General features: G+C 31.3%; 1 protein-coding gene across 1 annotated transcript; it reads right to left on the bottom strand.

Annotated features, from left to right (window-relative positions):
- Positions 1-4,909: 4,909 nt before the first annotated feature.
- Positions 4,910-22,147, bottom strand: LOC135127327 (uncharacterized). Its single transcript, XM_064053770.1, has 7 exons — positions 21,958-22,147; positions 21,797-21,910; positions 14,074-14,281; positions 9,244-9,317; positions 5,389-5,711; positions 5,252-5,336; positions 4,910-5,068 (listed from the first exon to the last, which is right to left on the bottom strand). Exons 1-7 carry the CDS (start codon positions 22,081-22,083, stop codon positions 4,910-4,912), a joined length of 1,089 nt encoding a protein of 362 aa, XP_063909840.1. The 5' UTR covers positions 22,084-22,147.

Here is a 22,147-nt window from a genome sequence, read left to right as displayed (position 1 = left end):
GCAATAAATAATCTTACACCAATAGAGATACTGGTGATACGCCACTGATTTTAGCTTGACGGAGGAAGTTTAAATTAGTACATTGCAAACATAATGCGTATATGGCATCCGCGTCGCGACATCAAATATATATTTTTTTAGTTTTTATAGACAACTTTATAGACAATTAAATATATAAACACTTACAGGTTTGTTTTATAGTTTTAACTTTTCAAAAATATAAATTATCAAATCGTAGATATATACATATATAGAATTGTCATGGAAACAGCAAACTCAATTACCTACTTTACTTTTAACATCAGAAATCTTGAAGTAAAACATTTTTTTTTGCTACTTGTGAAAAATAGTTAATTTTTTTATTTTGTGAAATATGTATGATGAAAATTGGGTTGGTGATAGAGTAGTCCCTCCATGGCCAGCTCGCAATCCAGATTTAATGTCTCTAAGATTTTTTTGTGCTGATACATAAATGATTTGACCTATTTGCAACTCTCGCGTGATTTAAAAAATTAAAAAGAACTAAAAATCTTTATGTCCAATCTGAAGGACGATAATTTGAATACAGGCTTAAGTCACCTCTCCTTCAAACAAACCTTACTAGCTGTTTGTAAAATAAAGTAAAAGTCCTTTATTTTACTTATCTTTATTTTTTTCTATAGGTATAAATTTGAATAAGAATGACTTTTACAGAATTTCAATATTTCTATCGGTTCTCAACATATGAGGCGACGAAATTTTATTTAGGACATTCTGTATCTGTGCAATGGTAAAAATCAATAAGAAACACCATTAAAGTGCACGGGTGTTTAATTGAAAAAGTCTTGATGACTTTTTCAGTCGAAACCCGATATTTATAGTACATAAAACTTTAGTTACTAAATTTTTCAGATGACATCATTAGCTTTCTACACGAGACAAATAAATAAAATATTGTATATTTTCTATGGTTATTAAATTTATGTTGGTGCGTTGGTAGGTGTGTGCGCATTTATATTCAGTTAGTGTCAGGAAACTACAAGACGAAATGGTGTGCTTCTTTACAAAGTTGACAGCAATAATTTTTTATTCTTTGATTTTGCATGCTTTCTGAAATTGTTGGTAATGAGCATATAAGTAATCCTGAATTACATCTAAAAACATTGTGTATTTAAAATTCTAGTCGTACTAAGGTGCGAAATAGATTGTAGATTTTTATTTCTTGGGCGTAAGCTAAACAAGTATGCAAATCGTTACTTTACTGTTTTCTCGATACCTAGTGTATGAAAAAACAGGTCTCCCGTTTCCATCTGTTTGTGTCTCTCCATCGTCTGTTCGTCGTGTGCATCGTCTGTCCGTCATTTGTCTGTTGTCTGTGTCGATTTTCATGTTCGAAATACACTGACCGACAAAAAAACGGCTACTCTGAAATATTTTATTGTTTCAATTATTTTCTTAAATTTAATTTAATTCAGTATTTAATTGTGTCTTTTTTTAGCTAACTGCTACATCCTGTGTGAATAGTTGTTGAATTAATAACGTTTAAAGTGGTTTTGCGAAATATTTCAGGGTGGCCGTTGATGGAAAAAGGATAAACAAAATTTGTATAATCATCTACACCAACAATTTGATGACCCCACCTGAATATTTTGCAGGGTAAAGGGTATTTAAATTTTATAATAAACATACTACTGCCCTTACAGTTTATGAACCTGGGTTGATTTTTTACCAAAAGTATTTAGATTTACAATCCAAATTGTATAACAAATTTTTACACTGATATAAGAGAAATGCAATAGATTGACCGTATAGCTCAGTTGGGTAGAGCTTTGTGCCACTAACGCAAAGGTCGAAAAATTATAAAATTTGATTCATCGAATTTTGTAGGAGTATATTTTTTTGATAACTCTTGTTAAGTTAAAAGAAAAATATGTTTGTAGTGTTAAAATAGAGGTAACCGTGTTTGTTTTAAGTAACTGAGTTTTTCACAAAACTTTGTGATAATAACGTCATCAAGATTTCTGCAAAAACACATATATATCAACTTGAATAGAGTAGGGTAATACTAATAATAACAGTATTTCCAAATTTCACGTCATCAATTTTTTGTAGGAAATATACGAATAAATTTTAATTAACAGTTTACCATGATTACGATAACCATAAAATGTTTACAAGATTCCAGAGTATTCAGTTTTGCAGTTTCAAAGTTAAATTGCAAATGTTGTTATACAGTTTTGATTTTTTTTTCCAAAAATCTGGTTGTCTAGGGTGAAAACTCTACACAGATCACAAGTGCAGGAGTATCTTATTTTATAAAATAAAACAAAAAATTACTATTGTAAATTTTAAAGATAACGCTATCCCAGGTGGTGGGAATGATTGGCCACATTTTGGTAAGCGTTTTACCATCTATATACAAGATATTCCTATTACACACACAAAATTTGACAACAAGCGGTCCAGTAGATTGCGAAATTATTCGTCTAATAAAAATCGGCACAGACGACAAACAGACAGACAGACAGACAGATAGACAGACGGACAGACAGACGGAAAATGGAGCATACTTTTTACGTACACTCCGGGTCATGAAACGTCCAGAAAACATAAAAATTTTTAAGTACCTATACAGGGTGTTCTGTTTTTAGGGGGTAACACGACTTGGTATTTTTAAATAGAATACTCTATATATTTTTATACATTCTTGTTGATATCTTCTTAGGCTTTTAACCATAGTTTATTTTCGAAATTCTGATCCGACATTGCCAAGTTATTCCAGTTTTCTTAAAGTGTTATTGGTAATGGGAGGGTTCACAAAAAAAAATCGCAACTCGGTTATTTTTAAAATCTGGGTCACAATATTTTCTGGAGACTTAAATAAAATACGTGTTTTATTATGGTAAAAATAAAATTGGGTTTTAATATGCAGACAGTTTATAAACAAAATTGACTTACAATAATTTTGAAATATCCATAATTTAGTTTAATTAAATAGAACAGCTTGTATTTTATTACTGCATGTTTTGTTTTTTGTTGATTTTCATTTTTAAAGTTGAAAGAGATTTTTTTCTATTTTTAAGGAACACCTTTTTTACACATTTTAGTCAGAATTTACTTAATAAAATTGTGAGATGATATCAAATTTTTTGAGAGATGACCAGTCAAATTGAGGTTACCATTTTACTATCTACGCGATATTTTTAAAATGCGTCTAAAATTTCACAACTGTCGATTTTGTGGGCTAAGAGATCATCGGTATAATAAAATTGCCGACAAGACAAACAGAAGCTATGAAACGTTGAGAAAACATGACAGTAGTCGTTCAACAAATAGACCGAATTTTTTATGCCTTTTCTATTTGTGACGTCTAGTAATTTCAGTTTCATTTAAACATACATACAGTTGCCGCCAAAAAATTTCAGGCGTCAATGTCATTCAGTTGTCAGATAGTGTAAAGCAACCTTTAGATGTTTCTAACCTAAATATTTTTTAACTTTTACATTTGACACATTAATGTAGCTGTAGCGTAAGCTGGAATTTTAAAAGTTTGACATTCCAGCTGTCCGAAATAATGACAATGAAGCATAGACTACATTAAAATTTTTGACATGACAGGAAAGTGATGTTTGAAATTTTTTGTCGGAAACTGTACCTATTTTAATGATTAAAATATTCCTCCATGTGAAACTAAATAAACCAAAATATTTTTATTCTAACATAGAATCGTACATACAAGGTGACTTAAAATAGAGAATTTTGTTCTGACACCCGATATTGACTTGATCTCAATTATATCATGATGTAACTAATTAATTTGGAATAAAGACAAATTTTTCTCGGTGAACTTAAGTGCACCTTAACAAATGTGTCTAAAGTAAAAACAACCATAGCTGAATCTGTTGAATACACATCGACGTCATTTAGAAAATCTAGATGATATATTTTATGACGTCACAGTATACTCCGACCGCTCTTTGTTTAAGTTACTTTTACCAAATTTGATTCGTTGAGTAAGAGGTTCAGAAGTTAACTGTGAAGAAGTGACTTAAGTACCATTGCGGCTAAATGCTCAAAAAGAGTTCAGTCCCCTTTGATTTAATTCTTTAATTTGGTAATAGTATCGTTATGTGTAACTTCGTCACTTTATTAACAATTTCAAACCACTTGAAAAATTATGTCAGTTCGTATTTGCTCAGTCTTACGCAACCAGCTGGAGAATCTTCTTTAATAGAAAATGACTATTTTTTTTAACTTAACTTTTAAAACATTAATTAAGATTTCAATTAAAAACAACACTAATCTTTAGTTCCGCCAAATTAGGAGCGATACGTGTTACTATCTTTTGACCCCATCCTTTGTGTTGTCACGTCAGATCACTTCTGACACAAGTGATTAACTCATCATTACGCAGCTGCTTTAACAGAAAAATGTACGCATAAGCATGAATCTCACGGTGTGTTAATCTCCTCACCTACATTCCTCTCACAGTTTGGGTGATCTAGCTCCAAAATGCAAAAACCCACACAACTAAATCAATTTAGACATATTTCCCAAATTGTTAGTAACCAGCTTTCTTATTTTCCAAACAATACAAAAAAGATCAGAAGATTTGAAACCAACCGATTTTTTGCAACACCCATTATTTTCTTATTGTTTGTTTTCGTTATATTAAGGTCAGGAGTGAAAGAATGCAATATCTACCACTTAACATGTGGCTAGAAGCGTGATCCTCGCACTTGAACCGAATTTCCAACTATTATCACTTTAGCGCGAAATTCATTGCTCGGAAAATTACTCTGTCACATTGCATTATAACAATATAGAAAATTTATTAGTTAAAAAATAACCAGAAGCGACAGGCATCAGGAAGGAAATACGGTATGAGATTGATGGCTCTCACATAATTTGTTTCTAAAGCCGACATACCCTAGTGCACGCTGATGGGAACCATTTGAGGATAAAGTAGTCGATCCAGTCTTTGTTTTTTGACGGCAGATTTGGGGGCACCATGTCCTGGTCTCCCCCAAAAGCCATCCCACGTGTTAAAATGATGACGAACAGTTTCTTCGTCTGCGGCTTTCATTTCCTGTCAAGGATCCGATTAATTACCGTTTATTGTGCAATCAATATGGCACGCAAGAAATACAGGCATGTGCACTGTCAGATAAGCATAATACAGACATCATTTTTACATTTGCATAAAGCTATAGTTCTTGCATGCGTTGAAAATGTAAAGTGGCGAGTCATCACGAAAGAGCTTTACCTTTACCTTCTGTTTCTGCTGCTTGTAGGCCATTTGTTGTGATAGGTCCCGCAAGTATGAAGAGCCTTGTCTATTCCAAAGAGAAGATAAACTGCAACGGAGATAATTAAGTGCACGCAAGTTTTTACTCGCGAAGAATTTACTGGATTTTTTTCTGATTGGTCACGTCTGTAGTGTCTAGGTGAATTTTCATTGGAAATCGTCTTTGTTTAGCTAAAAGTGGCACCAACTCAATTCCGTTTTCCTTACCGTGAGGTAAGGGAGAGAGTTTTCTGTTCTTTGAACCAACGTAGATGTTTTTGGAGGGATAGAATACGGGATCATACTTCTTCACTTTATCCGGATGCTGTTTTTTAGGGTCATAATTATTTTTCGGTTTTTCTAAGGGTACGTCTTTGTGCATTTTATTTGTGACTTCAGGTCGTACGGTGTCTAGTTGTTTAAGGGTATTTTCAGTTGACCATCCCTAAAATTTGGAAATGAATGGAAAAGTTTTATTTGCACATAGTGACGTTCATCCATTTTTATAGGTAGGTATATAAATAACATGATTATGAAAAATTGAAGATAGAACACATAATAAAATTTTTTCAAAATTTCATGAGGCTGTCCATAGCTGCGTTAAAAATTTTAATACAGTGCACCCTGGATTAACAGATGTTTTTTCTGTAGTAGTTGCACTGCTAATATATTTTTTAACTTTTTTTCTTTAGTTTAAAAATAAATTATTTGTACTGAACTCATGCTATGGAAACTAGGAAAATCGCATAAATAACAATGCGCCTTTATTAATTTTTACTTCCCGAGAGTAAGCTAAGGAAATATTGTAAATAGTTCATCCGGCGAATGACTGCTTTCATGTTTTGTCTGTTTTCGAAAACGATCTGTTGTACTGTTTTTGGGGGACTTGGGAAGTTGGATCTAAATAGCCTTTTAGACCAATTTTTTGGGTATGTAGTAAATAATCATGAAGCTACACCTATTTGTGTACATATTTGAATCATTTGATATAAATAATTTTTAAGTAAACAATTTATTTTTTGCCGTATGTTTAGCAACCACTCTGTATTTTTATTAGTCTTCTTAAATTTTTCAGACAATTTTGTGTTGTTGCGATATATTGAGAAAAGAAATGATAAACATTAAATTACAAAAATAGACGCGTATGTAAAAACGTATTGTTATGAAAGAAACCCATACGTCGCCCCGGTACGACGCCTATGGGTTCTAGTATGTACGGCGATGATGGGTGACTCATCGTCGGTGACGGCGGCAGGGCGGCGTTTGCTAAAAGCCGTCCGGAAATCGCGATGGGTATTACAAAAAGACCTCGATTGCGAAACTTCTAGAAGGAAATCTGGGTTTAAGCAGAGGCCACCTTCGGGAACGAGATTATTCAATCAACGAGTGAAGTCCAAACAATGCAATGGGAGAAACAGAGTCTAGTCAAATCTATTCCAGTCGAGCCGGGATTATTTTGTACATAAGCGCTGTGCAATTAAGTAGATGTGTAAATTTGAGTTAGTAAAAAATAAATTGTTGATTTTAAACACCTATACAACGTAACAGTATTTTAAAAAAATGGTCTCAGAATGGACCAATGGAGTAACCTCAAACAAAATCAGTCCATGAGGGGATCGAACCCGCGATCATTAGTATGCGTTCTATCCAACAAGTCCTGCCATTAATTTTTGGTGGAAACGAATATATTAATTTTGATATACCTATATCAACGTAAGTAACACTAATTTACAATTTGATCTACAAAATTTGTATTTAGTATAGGCTGTGATCAGCGCACATCGGGAGTGATAGATGTTTTTCTGAAATGATGCATTCATTAAAATCGTTAAGATTCTACCGAGAGTGCATTGAAAAACGCGATCAAAGGTAGCCATGGATTTTAAAAAATTTGACGTGACGAAAGTTCTATCAAAGACAAATCTTAAAAAATCCATGGCCATTTTTGATGGTGTTTTTCGTTTCAATGTGTACAGTCAGCTCCAAAAGAACGAAGTCTTTCTCTTGAAACAAAGCACCAAGATCTATTTTTGAAAATATTTTTATTATCGGTTTTTTTGAAAGTGTTACGGCAGGGCAAAATAAATTAATATTATTCGATGTTTGGTATCCATAATTGCAAAATCAATACTATTTTCTTACTGAGATTTAAAAAAAGTGCGGTAGGTGGCTTCCAAGATAAATATAAAATTTGCTCGTTCAAACATTACTAATTTAGTATGTACAAGAAAAATTGGTCAGGTCAGGTCAGGTCAGGTTATTTAGACCGAACTTCTTTCGACCCTAAAGTACATTCCAACAAATCTGGCTTATTCTTTAAACAATTACAAAATTTGATTTTGGGAATTTTTATATTCTAAGAATTATTTAATGTAAAACATTTTGAGTGACGTAAGTGAGGATAATTAGACAACTTTTTGTAGCGTTTTACCATCTACACGATATTCTTAACGTACATCTAAAATTTGACACAATCAATCCAGTAGTTTCGGAGATTATCTGTCTATTAAAAGTCGGCGAACAGACAGTAGATGACAGATAGGCAGACAAACAAACAGACAGACAGACAGGCAGACAGACAGACAGATAGACAGACAGACAGACAGACAGACCGACAGGCAGGCAGACGGAAACGGGAAACCTATTATTTCGCACTTTACGGTTTATGAAACGTCCAAAAAACAAAACAAAAAAACTCCAAAAAGCTATTTACACACTTTCCTTCGCACTTGAAGTCAAATATTCAAACATATTCAATGTCGAAATTATTTGTCAAATTAAAATTGACAGAGAAAACAAACACCAAACAGATAAACGGAAACAGTAGATCTATTGTTTCAATCTCTAGGATCATAAAATGTCGAGAAAACATGAAAGCAGCCATTTGCCGAATGGATTCTATTACAATACTTCCTTTGGTTACGTTCTAAAAGTAAAAATGGTAGACAAATCAAGACGACACCACAGAAAATTGAAATTTTATTACGAAAAGTAGACCAACATGTTTCGAACTGGTACCATCAGCAGAGCTAAACAAATGACAGGTAAATTAGATTACAAAAACTTTTGTATTAAAACATTTACACCAATAAAACATACAAATTACATTATTGTAAAAAGATATTTTGACTTGAGTATTGCTACTAACAACAATCTCAAAATGTCGTACTACAGAAAAAGAGGCGTCGACTTGATTTGTCTACCATTTTTATATAATATCAAACTAATTAATTAAAATACTTACTAAGGATAAGTTTATGTAATATTAAAACTTCAAAGACATGTAGGAAAAATTTCTAAATTCGTGTATCAAATAATAAATCTTTTTTTTTGAGACGACGTCGTCAACTTGTTGAAAAAAAATGAACAGGTCAGTTGTAATTGACTTTTTTGAAATTCTTAAGTTAATGATAGTATCTTAACGCCATTTAAAAAGAAAATTGTTATGTTCAAAAGTTCGTTCCTTGGATTCTGACAAATTGTAAAATATATTTTTATGAATTTTATTTTTTTTTTAATAACTAACAAAATATCACAACAAAAATGAATACGTTTAACTACCATGGAACGAGCATATTGTACTACAAATTTCAAGGAAAATCCTAACAAAATTTTAAGATGACGATCAAATTTTTGGAAGAGATGAGTAAATGAACTTTGATTAGCAGTTTACCAAGCTCACATACAGACGGAAGAATAAAAATATGATTGTTCTAAATCTTCAAAATTTCATGATCTCTCATTAAGTAATAGAATGTGGACAAAAATCTAATGAAAATTCTATTGACTAGATTTCAAAAAATGTCAGCAAGCTACACATGACTGTCGTGTAGCTTACCAATGACTTAAAAAAATTCAATCCTATAGCATTCGGTTTTCTCCAATTGAAACCACCTGGTCCTTGCTTGCCCCAGGGAGGTGTTTTCGAAAACTTCAAAAACTGTCAAAAATTGATCAAAAAAATGTACCTGACTTACTTGTTTTTGAATAGCATCGTGGTCCTCGAGTCTCTGTCTTTCATCATTTCTTCGTTTTTCTTCAACCAGTTGATCTTAAAATTGTGCAAGGCAAAAATAAGAACATTTTCGCTAAAAATCTCCATTTAATAAATACAATGAATGAATAACATAGGGATTAAATGCAATAACAACGATAAGACTTAGATGTTGTAAGACCAATAATAATAAATTAACAGTTGTTTGTCAGCGCTAAATGATGTTTGAACAAAGAGATATTAAAATTAGTAGTTTTATAATCATCATGCAACCTTTGATCCACGCCGAGAAATCATTTATGAATGACAAAAACACGTTGTGAACATAAACAAGAGGTCGTTATTTTGATAAAACTTTTGTATTTGTAATCACTCGCTTCATATAGCTTGACACACATTGTGAAAGAGACTTCATCAATCAAACTGCACTAAAATATGTATTCTCGTAGGAAAGCACGATGAAGTCATTTATTCTAAATCCGGTGGAAGAGGAAATTTAAATTTTTCCGTTACATAATTGACTAAGAGATCGTCCAAGCGTATAAATTACACTCATTTAAGACATCCCAGAAAGCAGTTCAACAGGTTTAATGTATTTAGGAGACACAAATCAGTTTTTATGATTATGTATATAACAATGTGAAAAATCATCTTTATCTTCATCTTGTTTACATTTATTGTGAGATCAACTTTCTCCTGAGGAAGAATCCGCGGCTTATTTGAATAACTTGAACGTGATCTATGAATGAAAATCTCCGTAACGTCGTCGTGTGAAATTTGGCGTCACTTTCTTTAAAGCAAATATTTTTTGAATTACACAGGTGTTAAGGTAAACCCGGATAATTTCTAATTTTAGGTATTGTCTAGAGTTAATGCGATGCTTAATTTTGGAACAGGTTTATGAAGAAAATGTAGACAAAATTATCCGAATGAAACTTTCTATTTTGTGGTTAATAAAAAAGATTTATTTATGATGGCGACAGGTCATTGGAATATAGTTTTTGAAATTATTAATTTGAAGAATATCAAAGACAACAATCATGATATTACTACATTAACAAGACAATAAAATTAATTTGATGGTTGTTGATTTATACGATTTTTGAAATAATGTGGTTAGTTCACGTCGTTAATATGTTTATTTAATCACGCATTGTTGGTATTTCTCAATATCCAGAATGATTTACAACACGAAAAAATTAAACTGTTAAGAAATTAATTAAAATTAGTGTTTGATTATTTTAGTATTTTAAGCAACCTTCTCATCGGTGTGAAAACGCCGTAAGAATTCCAGTGGCGGCTCGTGGTGATTTTTGATGGGTGGGCAAAGCATTATAGGTAGGTTATAACATGTATGAAAAAAAAATATATACATATATATAATTAATCATTTTTGTGAGAACGTGTTTTTGTTTTGGTGCTGCATGTCAATCAATATAATATAACAAATATTTTATGTATATTACATACCTATATATTATTTTATAAATGTTACTTACAATGTCGTTCAGCAAGAACCAACGAGAACGTCGAAGACTCTTGCTAGAAGAGGAAAGAGGAGCAAAAAAGGTTCAGCACATAAATAGATTTGTTAGGAGTTTATAGAACTATAAACTCAAATAATGATCCCAACATGTAAAGATTTTGAAATAACATGACGAGAAAACATTAAATTTTAAACCTTTGAGATAAGCTACACTTAGAAAAAGGAGCAATTTGGAAAATTATTGTAAAAGCAAAATTAAAAATGCCAAATCAAACAAAACATAAATTCTCAAAATACTAACAAAGTTAACAATAACAAATAAAATAAAAATAATTCCAAAATAATCGTTCTGAAGACCACTAATTACCAAAGACTCCTCCAAAAAACTTTTTAAATTTATCATCGAATTTACTTTAAGAGAAATTTGCGATTCATCTTGTCCCCGAAATGTATGTTTTTGTGTAGCCAAGAAAATTATCATATCGAATAAACGCCGAATTTAAAAGAATTTTCTATAGTTTCACTTCGTTTTCCAAGTAATTTTCGTTTATTCAGATTGGTCATGTTTTTGTAAAGCAGTAGCGATATATTTTATATCGCTCTTCTTGTGGAATTCTAAAGTGTTCGTAATTTAATTTTATGTTAAATAGCAGATAATTCCAACAGTTTTGTTTGTTGTTTCACTACCGATCAACCAATAGGTACCTAATATTTATTGTCCGAACTTTGATTAAAGCCTTTATTACTGCCACGAGAGTTTGTGATGACCAATTGTTTCATTTCGGGACATGATCTTAATTTATAAACAAATAATTCATAAATATCAAGTTCCATACTACTGAATTTATTTATTAAAAACAAAAACTCAATGTCTTTAATGCCTTCTTTACCACCTCTCTAATATTATTTGCACAGCTTACAGTAGGATTTGCCATTAAAAAAAATTGCTAGAAAGTACCTACTTTGGTATCCGCCTAACTATTTGGCAATTTGAATAAGCTACATTTTATAATCCTATCCTGGACTATCCAGAATGCAGTTTCTGATCTGACTGAATTCAATTGAGTCGTGTCTCCGACGAGGACGAACCATGCCGAGTGCTTCCGATTTTCAGGGTGGATTTGCCCACCCATGCTAGAGCGAACGCGTAACAAACCTGTGCGGACAGTCTGAATTAAATAATAAATTAAGCGTATATTTAGCTTTTGTTAACTCTGCTACAGTTATATTTATGAAACAAAAATGCATATGTAATAATAAAAAATACACATGTCAGATACGTACTGCAATAATAAATGTATTACTTATTCTCATCATTTGTTATTCGGATTTTTAAATTTATAATTCATTATAAAGTTTACACGGTGTCATAATACAAGAATATGGTTATTACAAATTTTCATTTGATATGAAAAAGTATTTATTAATTATTATGGTGTTGCTCTTTTCTATAACAATAGTATTCAAGAATTTTCGCATAACATTATTTTCCTTACTACCTTACCCATATTTCAATAGAGTAATAAAAATAATTACCTCTATACTTTTACAATACAGAAGAAGTAAAAAAATCGAAATTAATTTATTGAATCCTTGAATCGAATATCGAGAGATCCGATTCTGCAGCGTTTGAGATATACGTTGAGGCCAGGGCGTCCTGCCCCGCTTGAAGCAAGAAAACACGGATATGCAAAGACGCGCGTTTCGAATTCTTTATTCTCAATTACGTACATAGAAAACCGAACGTATGTCGTTGCTTACAATCAAGAGGGTGGACCAGGGTGGACTAGCCCATCCTCACATGAACCGTATAACGCCGAGATCTGACGCACTTTTTTATAACTGCAATTTCTCAGTTGTGGAAACTGCGGGATATAATGAAGAAAATCCGTTGGCTTAAATGATATTTACGACGATAATTATTTGTGTATACATATAAAATATTTTAAAAAAGAAAAAAAATCAATATTTTACTTCGTATCATAAACAATCAAATAGGGTGGGCATTGCCCACCCTGCCCACCCCGAGGAGCCGCCACTGAAGAATTCTCTATATGCGAAGTAAATTTATAAAAGATAAAAAACAATTTAGTTCCTATACTTATAACTTTTCTTTCGAGTCAATTAATGGAAAAACTTTTATTGGATGTACGGTTTCTTATTTTATTAAGAACTCTAATGCGCATAATAATATTGATCTGAAAATCAATAGGTGGTTAAATTTCTTTTTAGTTTATTCATTAAAAAACATTGATGCCGCTATGGGGAACTCATGAATTTGCTAAGAAAATTTAAAAACTTCTAACAAATTTCGAAAATTTAAAATTGTTTCCAAAACACACGAACACAAAATCAAATTGACAAAGGTAAATACTTTTTTTTTACAAACGTCTAGTAATTACTAACTACAATGTAGCTTTGTTACGTCTCTTGTTTCAAATTAAAATAAAGCAATGATGTAATTCTCATGACAAGATGTAATAAAAGAACATAAAAGTCACTAATAAATCATTAATCAATTTAACAGAAATATTGTATATCGAACGAAGCTTTACATAGCCCCTAACGTGTTTTGCAACCCTTAGTTTGTGATTCATACTATAACCTTCGTAATTTAGATCATATCTATTCAGGCACTGATACCTTTATAAAAAAATTCTTATAATTTTAAAGAACCATTACATCGATCGACAATTCCGTTTCTCGAAATATTCTCTTTGTTCGCATGCTTTGCATTCAGTTCAATTTATATATGTATTTATGTCACAATATAAAAGATAAATTTGTTATGGATTTCAAAAACGATATTCTGCTTTATTATAACTTAATTAAAACGGATGAATTTTTTCCCAGAAGGAAATCTGAATGTCATACTTTGATACGATTGTGGATATTTCAACTCTACCTATTATATCAAGAAAACCCTCTGGGAAAACAACTAAATTAAAACAATGGTACCGGGTTGATGCTAATGGAGCAATAATATTTCTCATAGCCCCAAGGAAAAACTATTTAAAATTTTGAAGTCACGTTGATTCTCATAGTAATTTAGGTATAAATTATTGTAGGTGGATATGTTTTCTACCTTCCAGCCAACTAACGTATTACATAAAAGTAATAGAGCAAACTTTGCAAAAACCTAATAAGAAAGCCGCAAACTAGTTAATCGTTTAGGACCCGCCGCGTTAAAATCAATCCGTAGGTGATCATTACAAAGAACGCCCACGATTTTTAACAATCCATTAAGAAAGAAAGTTAATTAAATTACCGTCATTATTTCACTACTAATTAAAGCTATACTTGAATGAGGTGCAAAACTTTTCTGACCTAGTTCCTTCTTGTATTCTTCTTGAGCCTTCTTGTTTGTTTTATATCTTAGAGTGTTGTCCACACACCTTCTTAAATCATGACTACCAAACTGGAACCTGAGCAAAGGGTCTTCACGTGTCCTTGTAACTTTCTTTCCGGTTTCAGACACCATTGGAGCCCCACCTCCGGGCCTTCCCAGATCCAGAGTGCCCACAAATCGTTTGGCCTTAATTACAGAACATCTGATAATAGGTTTAAAATGTAAATACTTAGGTTCGTCAGTAGGGAGTATTTGTAGAATATTAAACGATAGGAATAGAGGTTATTTTGTACATATGTATATAACTATTTGTTAGATTTTATGGAAACTGTTTTCCTAAGATTTTTAGCATAAATTACTTTACAGAGTTTAGGAATTCAATAAAACTAACAAAAAAGGAAACACTTTAAAAGTTTTTACATTGTTTATAAAGAAAAATGAGTTTGTAATAAAATACCTTGTCATAGTGAAAGAATTTCAGCAAACACAGTTTCAAAAAACTACAAAAATGTAAAATCAAGATGGGTAGGTGGTGCTTCAGATCTTTTTTGTTAAATAATTACAGACAAAAAATTAAACAATATTTACTTCGTACCCAGAACAGTTTATTAACTTATTAATTATAACTTTCTTCAAAATTAAATAAGTTACGATTTTTTTAAGTAATTATATCTTGTCAAGAATTTAGCACAATTAAAAAGTTCACTTTTTTCATTTAATTTTTAATGAAATTTAAAAGAAAATAATGCTCGGACAAGTCATGTAGCTGGTTTTGAATTCGGACTTTATGTTTACGTTCAAAGATTTTTTTGTATTTGTTGCGTGACTTTCTCACCACTTATAGTTACATTCAATATCCGGGATTTTTTAACCTGAACATTCTGCCACCTTTATTGTCTGAAATAAAACCTTATTCCACAAGCTTTTATATATTCACGTTTAACAATTTGTACATCAATATTGAAAACTTATTTGTTTTTTTTTAACAAGATTATGCACTCTCCTTGTGTTTTTGAATAGAGTATAAAATGTACGATCAATAAAACTCGCCTTCAAGTTAGCGCTGAATTTTTTGATGTTTTTGTGAATCCTTGTTGCGTGCGGTAAACAATGATAAGAACAATTTGTTCATCCGCTGCCAACTTGAGAACGTGTTTTACTGATTGCACGTCATGTACTAATAGTGTATAGTAGTAGATATATCTCAGATAAGCCAATAAATTGCGTGATCCTTGATTCCTAATTAATTATTATTAGAAAGACATAAAAAGTCAAAGATCAAAGTTATACAGCGCCTTGAACAGCATTCTTTAAAATTGTTTTTAACTTTACAGTGTTCGATTTTTGACGTACGAATAATTTTTACTAATCCAGTGCTTATGGAATCACATTAAAGCACTGAAAACAATTTGGTATTCCTGACTTCAAAATGTGACATAATTCATATTTGACAGACAATTGATTTTTTATAATATAAATCTGTAAGGTACGCTTACATTTCGTCTCGAACCTGATTTAACATGTAAACCTACTCTGCTGCTCAAAGCACCCAGAACGAGAACACGAATTTTATTTCTTCTTCCAGCATTCGAAAGAAACTTACAAAACTAATAAGACTGTCAAAATATCTAAATTTCTTTTGATGATTTAGTATAAAAAAAAAAGTTTTTATAAGGTCATTATCACACTCATTCTTTGTACAAATCGCTGCAAGTGGCTCGTTTTACAAACTTTGTCTCGTACTTCCTATTACAGTTATTAATATTGTATTTGAAAGATTTAGCGTTAATTTCAATTTCTTTCATTTGGTCAGTTGTTTATGGTATGTTTTAAACATACCATGATCTAAAAAAAAAACCCTAGTAGACTGTACAATTTATTTTTAAAATTTAGTTATTGGACTGTCAAACTGAACAAGGAACGCATTATTTCATCTTATTCTGTTTTTTAATCTCTTTCTTTCTATATTTTGAGGTGTCTGTTTTAATAACAGTTTAGAGAAACAAAATAAAAAACAAAATAAGATGTAGTAATAAATTACAAATTGTTTTTCCTGAAAACACGAATAATATATCCAAAATTGTAACATTTTGGAATTTTTATAAATACTGATTTTTATGAGATGAGATGAATCTGGCAAAATTTCGCGATGACATGATCAATTTGGAGGAGAGGAATGATAAAATTTCTTTAATGACAACAAGGATTCATTAATCACAAGTACAGGAGTATATTATTTTATAAAATTTTAAGAAGATTTATTCGGCCAATTTGTAAGATGACTTCATCATTGGAGGGGCGCATAACCGGATAATTGTAATTGTAAAATCAAATTGTAAAATATTGTTTATACAATTTTCATTATTTTCCCAAAACTGTGGGTGTCTAGAATAGAAACTCAACACACATTCATAAAGCATATGTACAACAATATGTTATTTTATAAAATTACATTTAGTATTCTCAAATTTGGAAATAATGTCATAGCGTTTTATGATCTACACGATATTCCTAACACGCATATAAAATTTGGCAACAATCAGTCTGGTACTTTCCAATATTGTCTGTCTAATAAAAACTGACATAGACGACAGACGGCAGACAGACAGACGGAAACGGGGACCTACTTTTTTGTACTAAAGAAGAAAATTGGAATAATTTCGCAATGACGCATCGAAATTTCAAAAATAAAATATATTGTACACTTTGAAAGAAACCTAATTAGAACATTTAAAAACACAGAACTTCGTAGAGCTGAAAATAATTTTAGTTTATTGTGCTTTAAAATCCATATAACTTTTGTTTTTTGAATCTCTAATAATAATATTTTAAGACATATCGGAAAACCTGCACTGAGTAACTCACCTTGTTTTTAAATATACAATACATCTAAAATGTTTTGAAGAGTTTTAAGAATAATTGAAACAGTTATGAAAAGACAAACCGTTTGCGATTTTTGAAAATGTTGATACTCTATAATAATTAATATCAGTTTAATATTAGAAAAAACTAACTAAAATATCTCCAAAATTCGATTGAGTTTATTTATTATTATTGTATTCTAAATAAAATAGGTGATTTTTGTTAAAGTGTCCAATTCTATACAGGCGCCAGATTAATTTTTCGATAAACACGTTACATTAGAGAGAATTTATTTACACCTTTTATAAAACAATGTAGAAATCTGATCGATAACGTTGAAAAAATCGTTTTTTTTGGGCCACCGTTTTCTAAATACTTGTTTCTAAGTAGCCTAAATTGTACGGAAACAAGCTGTTTCCGGCGTAGCAATAGAAAATATCATTAACAGTTTCATTTGTCTCTATGCAAAGGAAAGTCCGCCCTGACTGTCACTCTTGATTCTTACTGTTATTCTGTTATGTCAAAAAATATGAAATTATCTAATAATTTTTTATAAATAATACATTCATTTTTTAAGCGACCATTACAAATCTAGTCGTTTTACGTCCCCATTCACGTTCAGTAAATGTCACTTTTTCGTACTGAAATGTCAAAATTACTTTTTTGCGCTCATCTGTCACTTTTTACTTCCCGAGCGTAAGCAAAGGAAGTATTGTAATCGAGTCCGTCGGCCGACTCTCTACTTTTACGTTTTCTCGATCTTTCATGACCCCTAGAAGACGAAGAAATAGGTCTCCCATTTCCGTCTGTCTGTCCGTCTGTCTGTCCGTCTGTCCGTCTGTCCGTCCGTCTGTCCGTCCGTCCGTCTGTCCGTCTGTCCGTCTGCCCCCGGATTTTTATTAGACAGATAATCTCCGAAAGTACTCGACCGATTGTTGTGAAATTTTGTACTTATATTAAGAATATCATGTAGATGGTAAAACGCTAACCAAAATTTGTCTAATCATCCCCACCACTAATGCGATGACGTCACTTCAAAATTGTACATAGTAAATTGGTTTTCAATTGTATAAAATAACATAGTCCTACACATGTAGTTTACAACTCCGAATCGACTTTTCACCCGAAACGTCCAGATTTTTGGAAAAAAAATCAAAATTATAAAACAACATTTTGAAATTTAATTTTTAATCTGCTAACCAGAATGCTTTGAAATGTTGCAGATGTTTTAAGGCTATAAAGAGCATCATAAATCTTTAGTCAAAAAATATTTGCTTACCCCCTCCAAAAACTTGATGACGTCAGCTCAAAAGTTTGTGGAATAAATCATATCTAAAATGTACAAAATATGATGAGTCTGTACTTGTGATCTATCACTCCATTCATATTTTTTGGATTTGCATATACAGGGTGACTCAAAAAAATTAATGAATGCGTAAATATATTTTATTGATTTAATCAGGAACTACAAAACCGAATGCTCTGAAATCTTGCAGATGTTTTAAGGTCATAAAGAGCATAATAAATGTTTAGTCAAAATATATTTGCTTATCCCCTCCAAAAACTTGATGACGTCAGCTCGAAAGTTTGCCGAATAAATCATATCTAAAATGTACAAAATATGATGAGTCTGTACTTGTCATTTATCACTCCATTCATATTTTTTGGATTTGCATATACAGAGTGCCTCAAAAAAATTAATGAATGCGTAAATATATTTTATTGATTTAATCAGGAACTACAAAACGGAATGCTCTGACATCTTGCAGATGTTTGAAGGTTATAAAGAGCATAATAAATGTTTAGTCAAAATATATTTGCTTATCCCCTCCAAAAACTTGATGACGTCAGCTCGAAAATTTGCCGAATAAATCATATCTAAAATGTACAAAATATGATCAGTCTGTACTTGTGATCTATCACTCCATTCATATTTTTTGGATTTGCATATACAGGGTGATTCAAGAAAATAAATGAAAGCGTAAATTTATTTTACTGATTTACTCAGGAACTACAAAACCGAATGCTTCGAAATCTTGAAGATATTTTAAAATTATCATAAGCATGGTAAATTTTTGATCAAAATGTATTTGGTCGTCCCCCCTAAAAAATTTATGACGTCACCACAAAATTTTGCTGAATAAATCCTATCTAAAATGTACAAAATATGGTGAGTCTCTTCTTGTGATTTATCATTCCATTCAAATTTTTTCGATTTGCATATACAGGGTGACTCAAAAAAATTAATGAATGCGTAAATTAATTTTATTGATTTAATCAGGAACTACAAAACCGAATGCTTTGAAATCTTGCAGATGTTTTAAGGTTATAAAGAGCATAATAAATTTTTAGTCAAAATATATTTGGTTATCTTCTACAAAAAACTGATGACGTCAGCTCAAAAGTTTGCCGAATAAATCGTATCTAAAATGTACAAAATATGATGAGTTTGTACTTGTGATTTATCATTCCATTCATATTTTTGGATTTGCATATGCAGGGTGACTCAAAAAAATTAATGAAGGCGTGAATTTATTTTATCGATTTAATCAGGAATTATAAAACCGAATGCTTTGAAATCTTGGGAATATTTTAATGTTATTATAAGCATGGTAAACTTTTGTTCAAAATGTATTTGTTCATCCCTCCTAAAAAAATTGATGACGTCACCCTTAAATTTTGCTGAATAAATCCTATCTAAAATGCAAAAAATATGATGAGTTTGTACTTGTGATTTATCATTCCATTCATATTTTTTAGATTTTCTTAAGAGGTGGTTCAAAAAAATTAATGAAGTCAATTTATTTTATTGATTAAATTAAAGGCAACACTTATTATTAGTATTACACCCCAACCAACCCAATTTGGTAGACACAAAATTTGTTAAAGGAAAAACTCGGTTGAAACATAAGGGTAGCATCGCTTATTTACATCGACTTTAACATTACAGACCTGCATTTGTTTTATGCGATCACTTGGTTCCGCGAATGTGAAATAGACATGTTTATAATCAACCAATTGTGAATTTCACCGTCAAGAATTAAAATAAAACCCAATGTTTTATATAATAAGCGGAAGTCGAAGCAATAAAACCGATGGTCGTTTTGTTTACAGTTTCTCTTTTTTTATACATAAACGATTTTCAGTTGCCGTATACGTGAGTAAATTGTTTCGTTATTTTATTGATTATAAAAAATCAATATTCAAAACGACCCAATTCATTTTCCCGAAAATTTGGGAATACAATAATTTTATTCTTAGTATTACACTACATCTATCCCAACTGATATACGTGTCCTTGCAAAAATGTTGATGACGTCATCGCAATTTTTTTTAAATTCCCACTACAAAAAAACACAATAGCCATGCAGTCGTCAAGTTTCCGACAGCGAGGGAAGTACTGTCTAAACTCTTTAGACCAATTTTTTGTACTCAGATATCGAAAACTTATTTTTTTTTTTATGAAAAAACCAAAAGCGCCTATAATTTAACTTCATCTTTACTAAATATCGTTACGGTGCCAATTTTTTTCTTAATAGAAGAGTAAAGTAGCACTTTGGTTTTTAGTAAATCTAGAAGGCCTTAGAATTAGACAAATTATACCTTTTAGGTTATACTAAATTTGTTGTGTATAAAGCAACATAATTATTATAACGATACAGTCTAACAGAATTTTACTACAATGATATCCACCATTCTTAACATGGTTAGTAACGCAGTAGCGTACCTCTCAGAACATATAAATACAAATTTATTCACTTTTAGAAGGTAAAAAAAATAAACAAATTTTGGTTCTATATTCATTAAAACCGATGTAAGTACACTTGCAGAATTTCAAAAAAATCCGTTATATACTTTCTTAGACAAGTTTGAAATTGCGATATTTTAAGAAAACTCATATGTAAACTTACAAATAGGACTAGAATGTGATCTCCACAAATAAAGAAGTATATCACAGTGTGTCTGTTACTTGTGCAATCTCAAAGTAGTAGATCTAGAATTTTTAAACATTACTTATCTAACACATAGTTTAAAGACTGAAAGAAGAAGAAAACTTGTTTGTTTTTTTCTATGAGTTGTGCGTTACGAAATTAAAAATTCCAAATTTCAGGAACAGTACTGAATACGTCAACTTTAGAGAGTTTGTGTCAAGAATTTCGCAAAATTAACTGATTTCGATTACTTTTCGTTCAAATATTATAAAATAAAATAGGAAACGTTATTTTTAACTGATACACGTAAAGCCAAATAAAATCAGCTTAATTTATGGAACACCCAATATATGTATTTAGATCTCCGAGTCTTTTATTTTGTCGCGAGACTAATGTTTCGTGGTATCAGTTTAACAGTAAAAAGTTCCTCAAATTTTAAGTAGAACAGTGAATATGTTGACTTATGGACATTCGGTGTATTTGCATTTACTAATGATACCTAGTTGTTTCTTACTTTAACAGTGAATCGGTCTTGTTATATCTATTATTCTTTAGTCTAACGTCTTAAATTTTTCGAACACTCCTAAAACAATTTAGCCCACGATTTATTATATTAAGGTAGTATATATGAATAGAAACCCTTAAAAATAATGGCTATTTCGTGATCCATTGACGATTTAAAATAACAGGGTTTGATAACCTAGTGAAAACGATATCCAGCTTTCAAAGAAAGCTTAATATGCACAACAGCGCAAGGTAACGGTTTGAATTACAAAAAAGTAGGATAAAAAATACTCTTAGTATGTTATAAACATATGTACAATAATAAACAACTTGAATCATCAAAAATAAACTTTTAATTTTCTACACATAATACGCCGCCCCGACCTAACCCAAGTTAGCCTACATTCATATAATCTTTGTTGGGAAAGAGCCCTTCCAATCGTAAATTCCTCAATCCCCTCGGTTTTACATCCCTGGCATGCCCAAACGGATAATACTTTTCCAGCATATCCCGAATCTACAAAGTGCGGATCTATTTGTGCACTAGAAATGATGTTTATTTACCTCTTGCTGCTCCTTCAGTTTCTTTAATCTTGCCAACTCTTGTTTTCTCTTCCATATTTCTACACCTTCCCTATAAATTCTTTCCCCCAAAGCTTTCCTGTTCAGTGTTGCACTATCGACTAACATACTTAATAATTTCTTCTAGGCTCGACTGGAAACGGAGTTCAATTACGATATTGCTGTGCGTGAA

The sequence above is a fragment of the Zophobas morio genome, unplaced genomic scaffold (assembly GCF_036711695.1).
Source record: "Zophobas morio isolate AGI-343-1 ecotype UQ-CSIRO unplaced genomic scaffold, CSIRO_AGI_Zmor_V1 ptg000011l, whole genome shotgun sequence".
In the NCBI taxonomy this organism is placed as follows: Eukaryota; Metazoa; Arthropoda; class Insecta; order Coleoptera; family Tenebrionidae; genus Zophobas; species Zophobas morio.
The sequence above is the reverse complement of the archived record's forward strand: the minus strand, read 5'-3'. Positions and strand labels throughout refer to the sequence as shown.

Coding starts and splice junctions, on each gene's coding strand:
- LOC135127327 (XM_064053770.1), bottom strand. CDS start 22,083: ATGTTAGTCGATAGTGCAACACTGAACAGGAAAGCTTTGGGGGAAAGA. Junction 9,318..14,073: donor AGAATACAAGAAGGAACTAG/GTCAGAAAAGTT, acceptor CACAATTTTAAG/ATCAACTGGTTGAAGAAAAA. Junction 5,069..5,251: donor ACAAGCAGCAGAAACAGAAG/GTAAAGGTAAAG, acceptor GATCCTTGACAG/GAAATGAAAGCCGCAGACGA.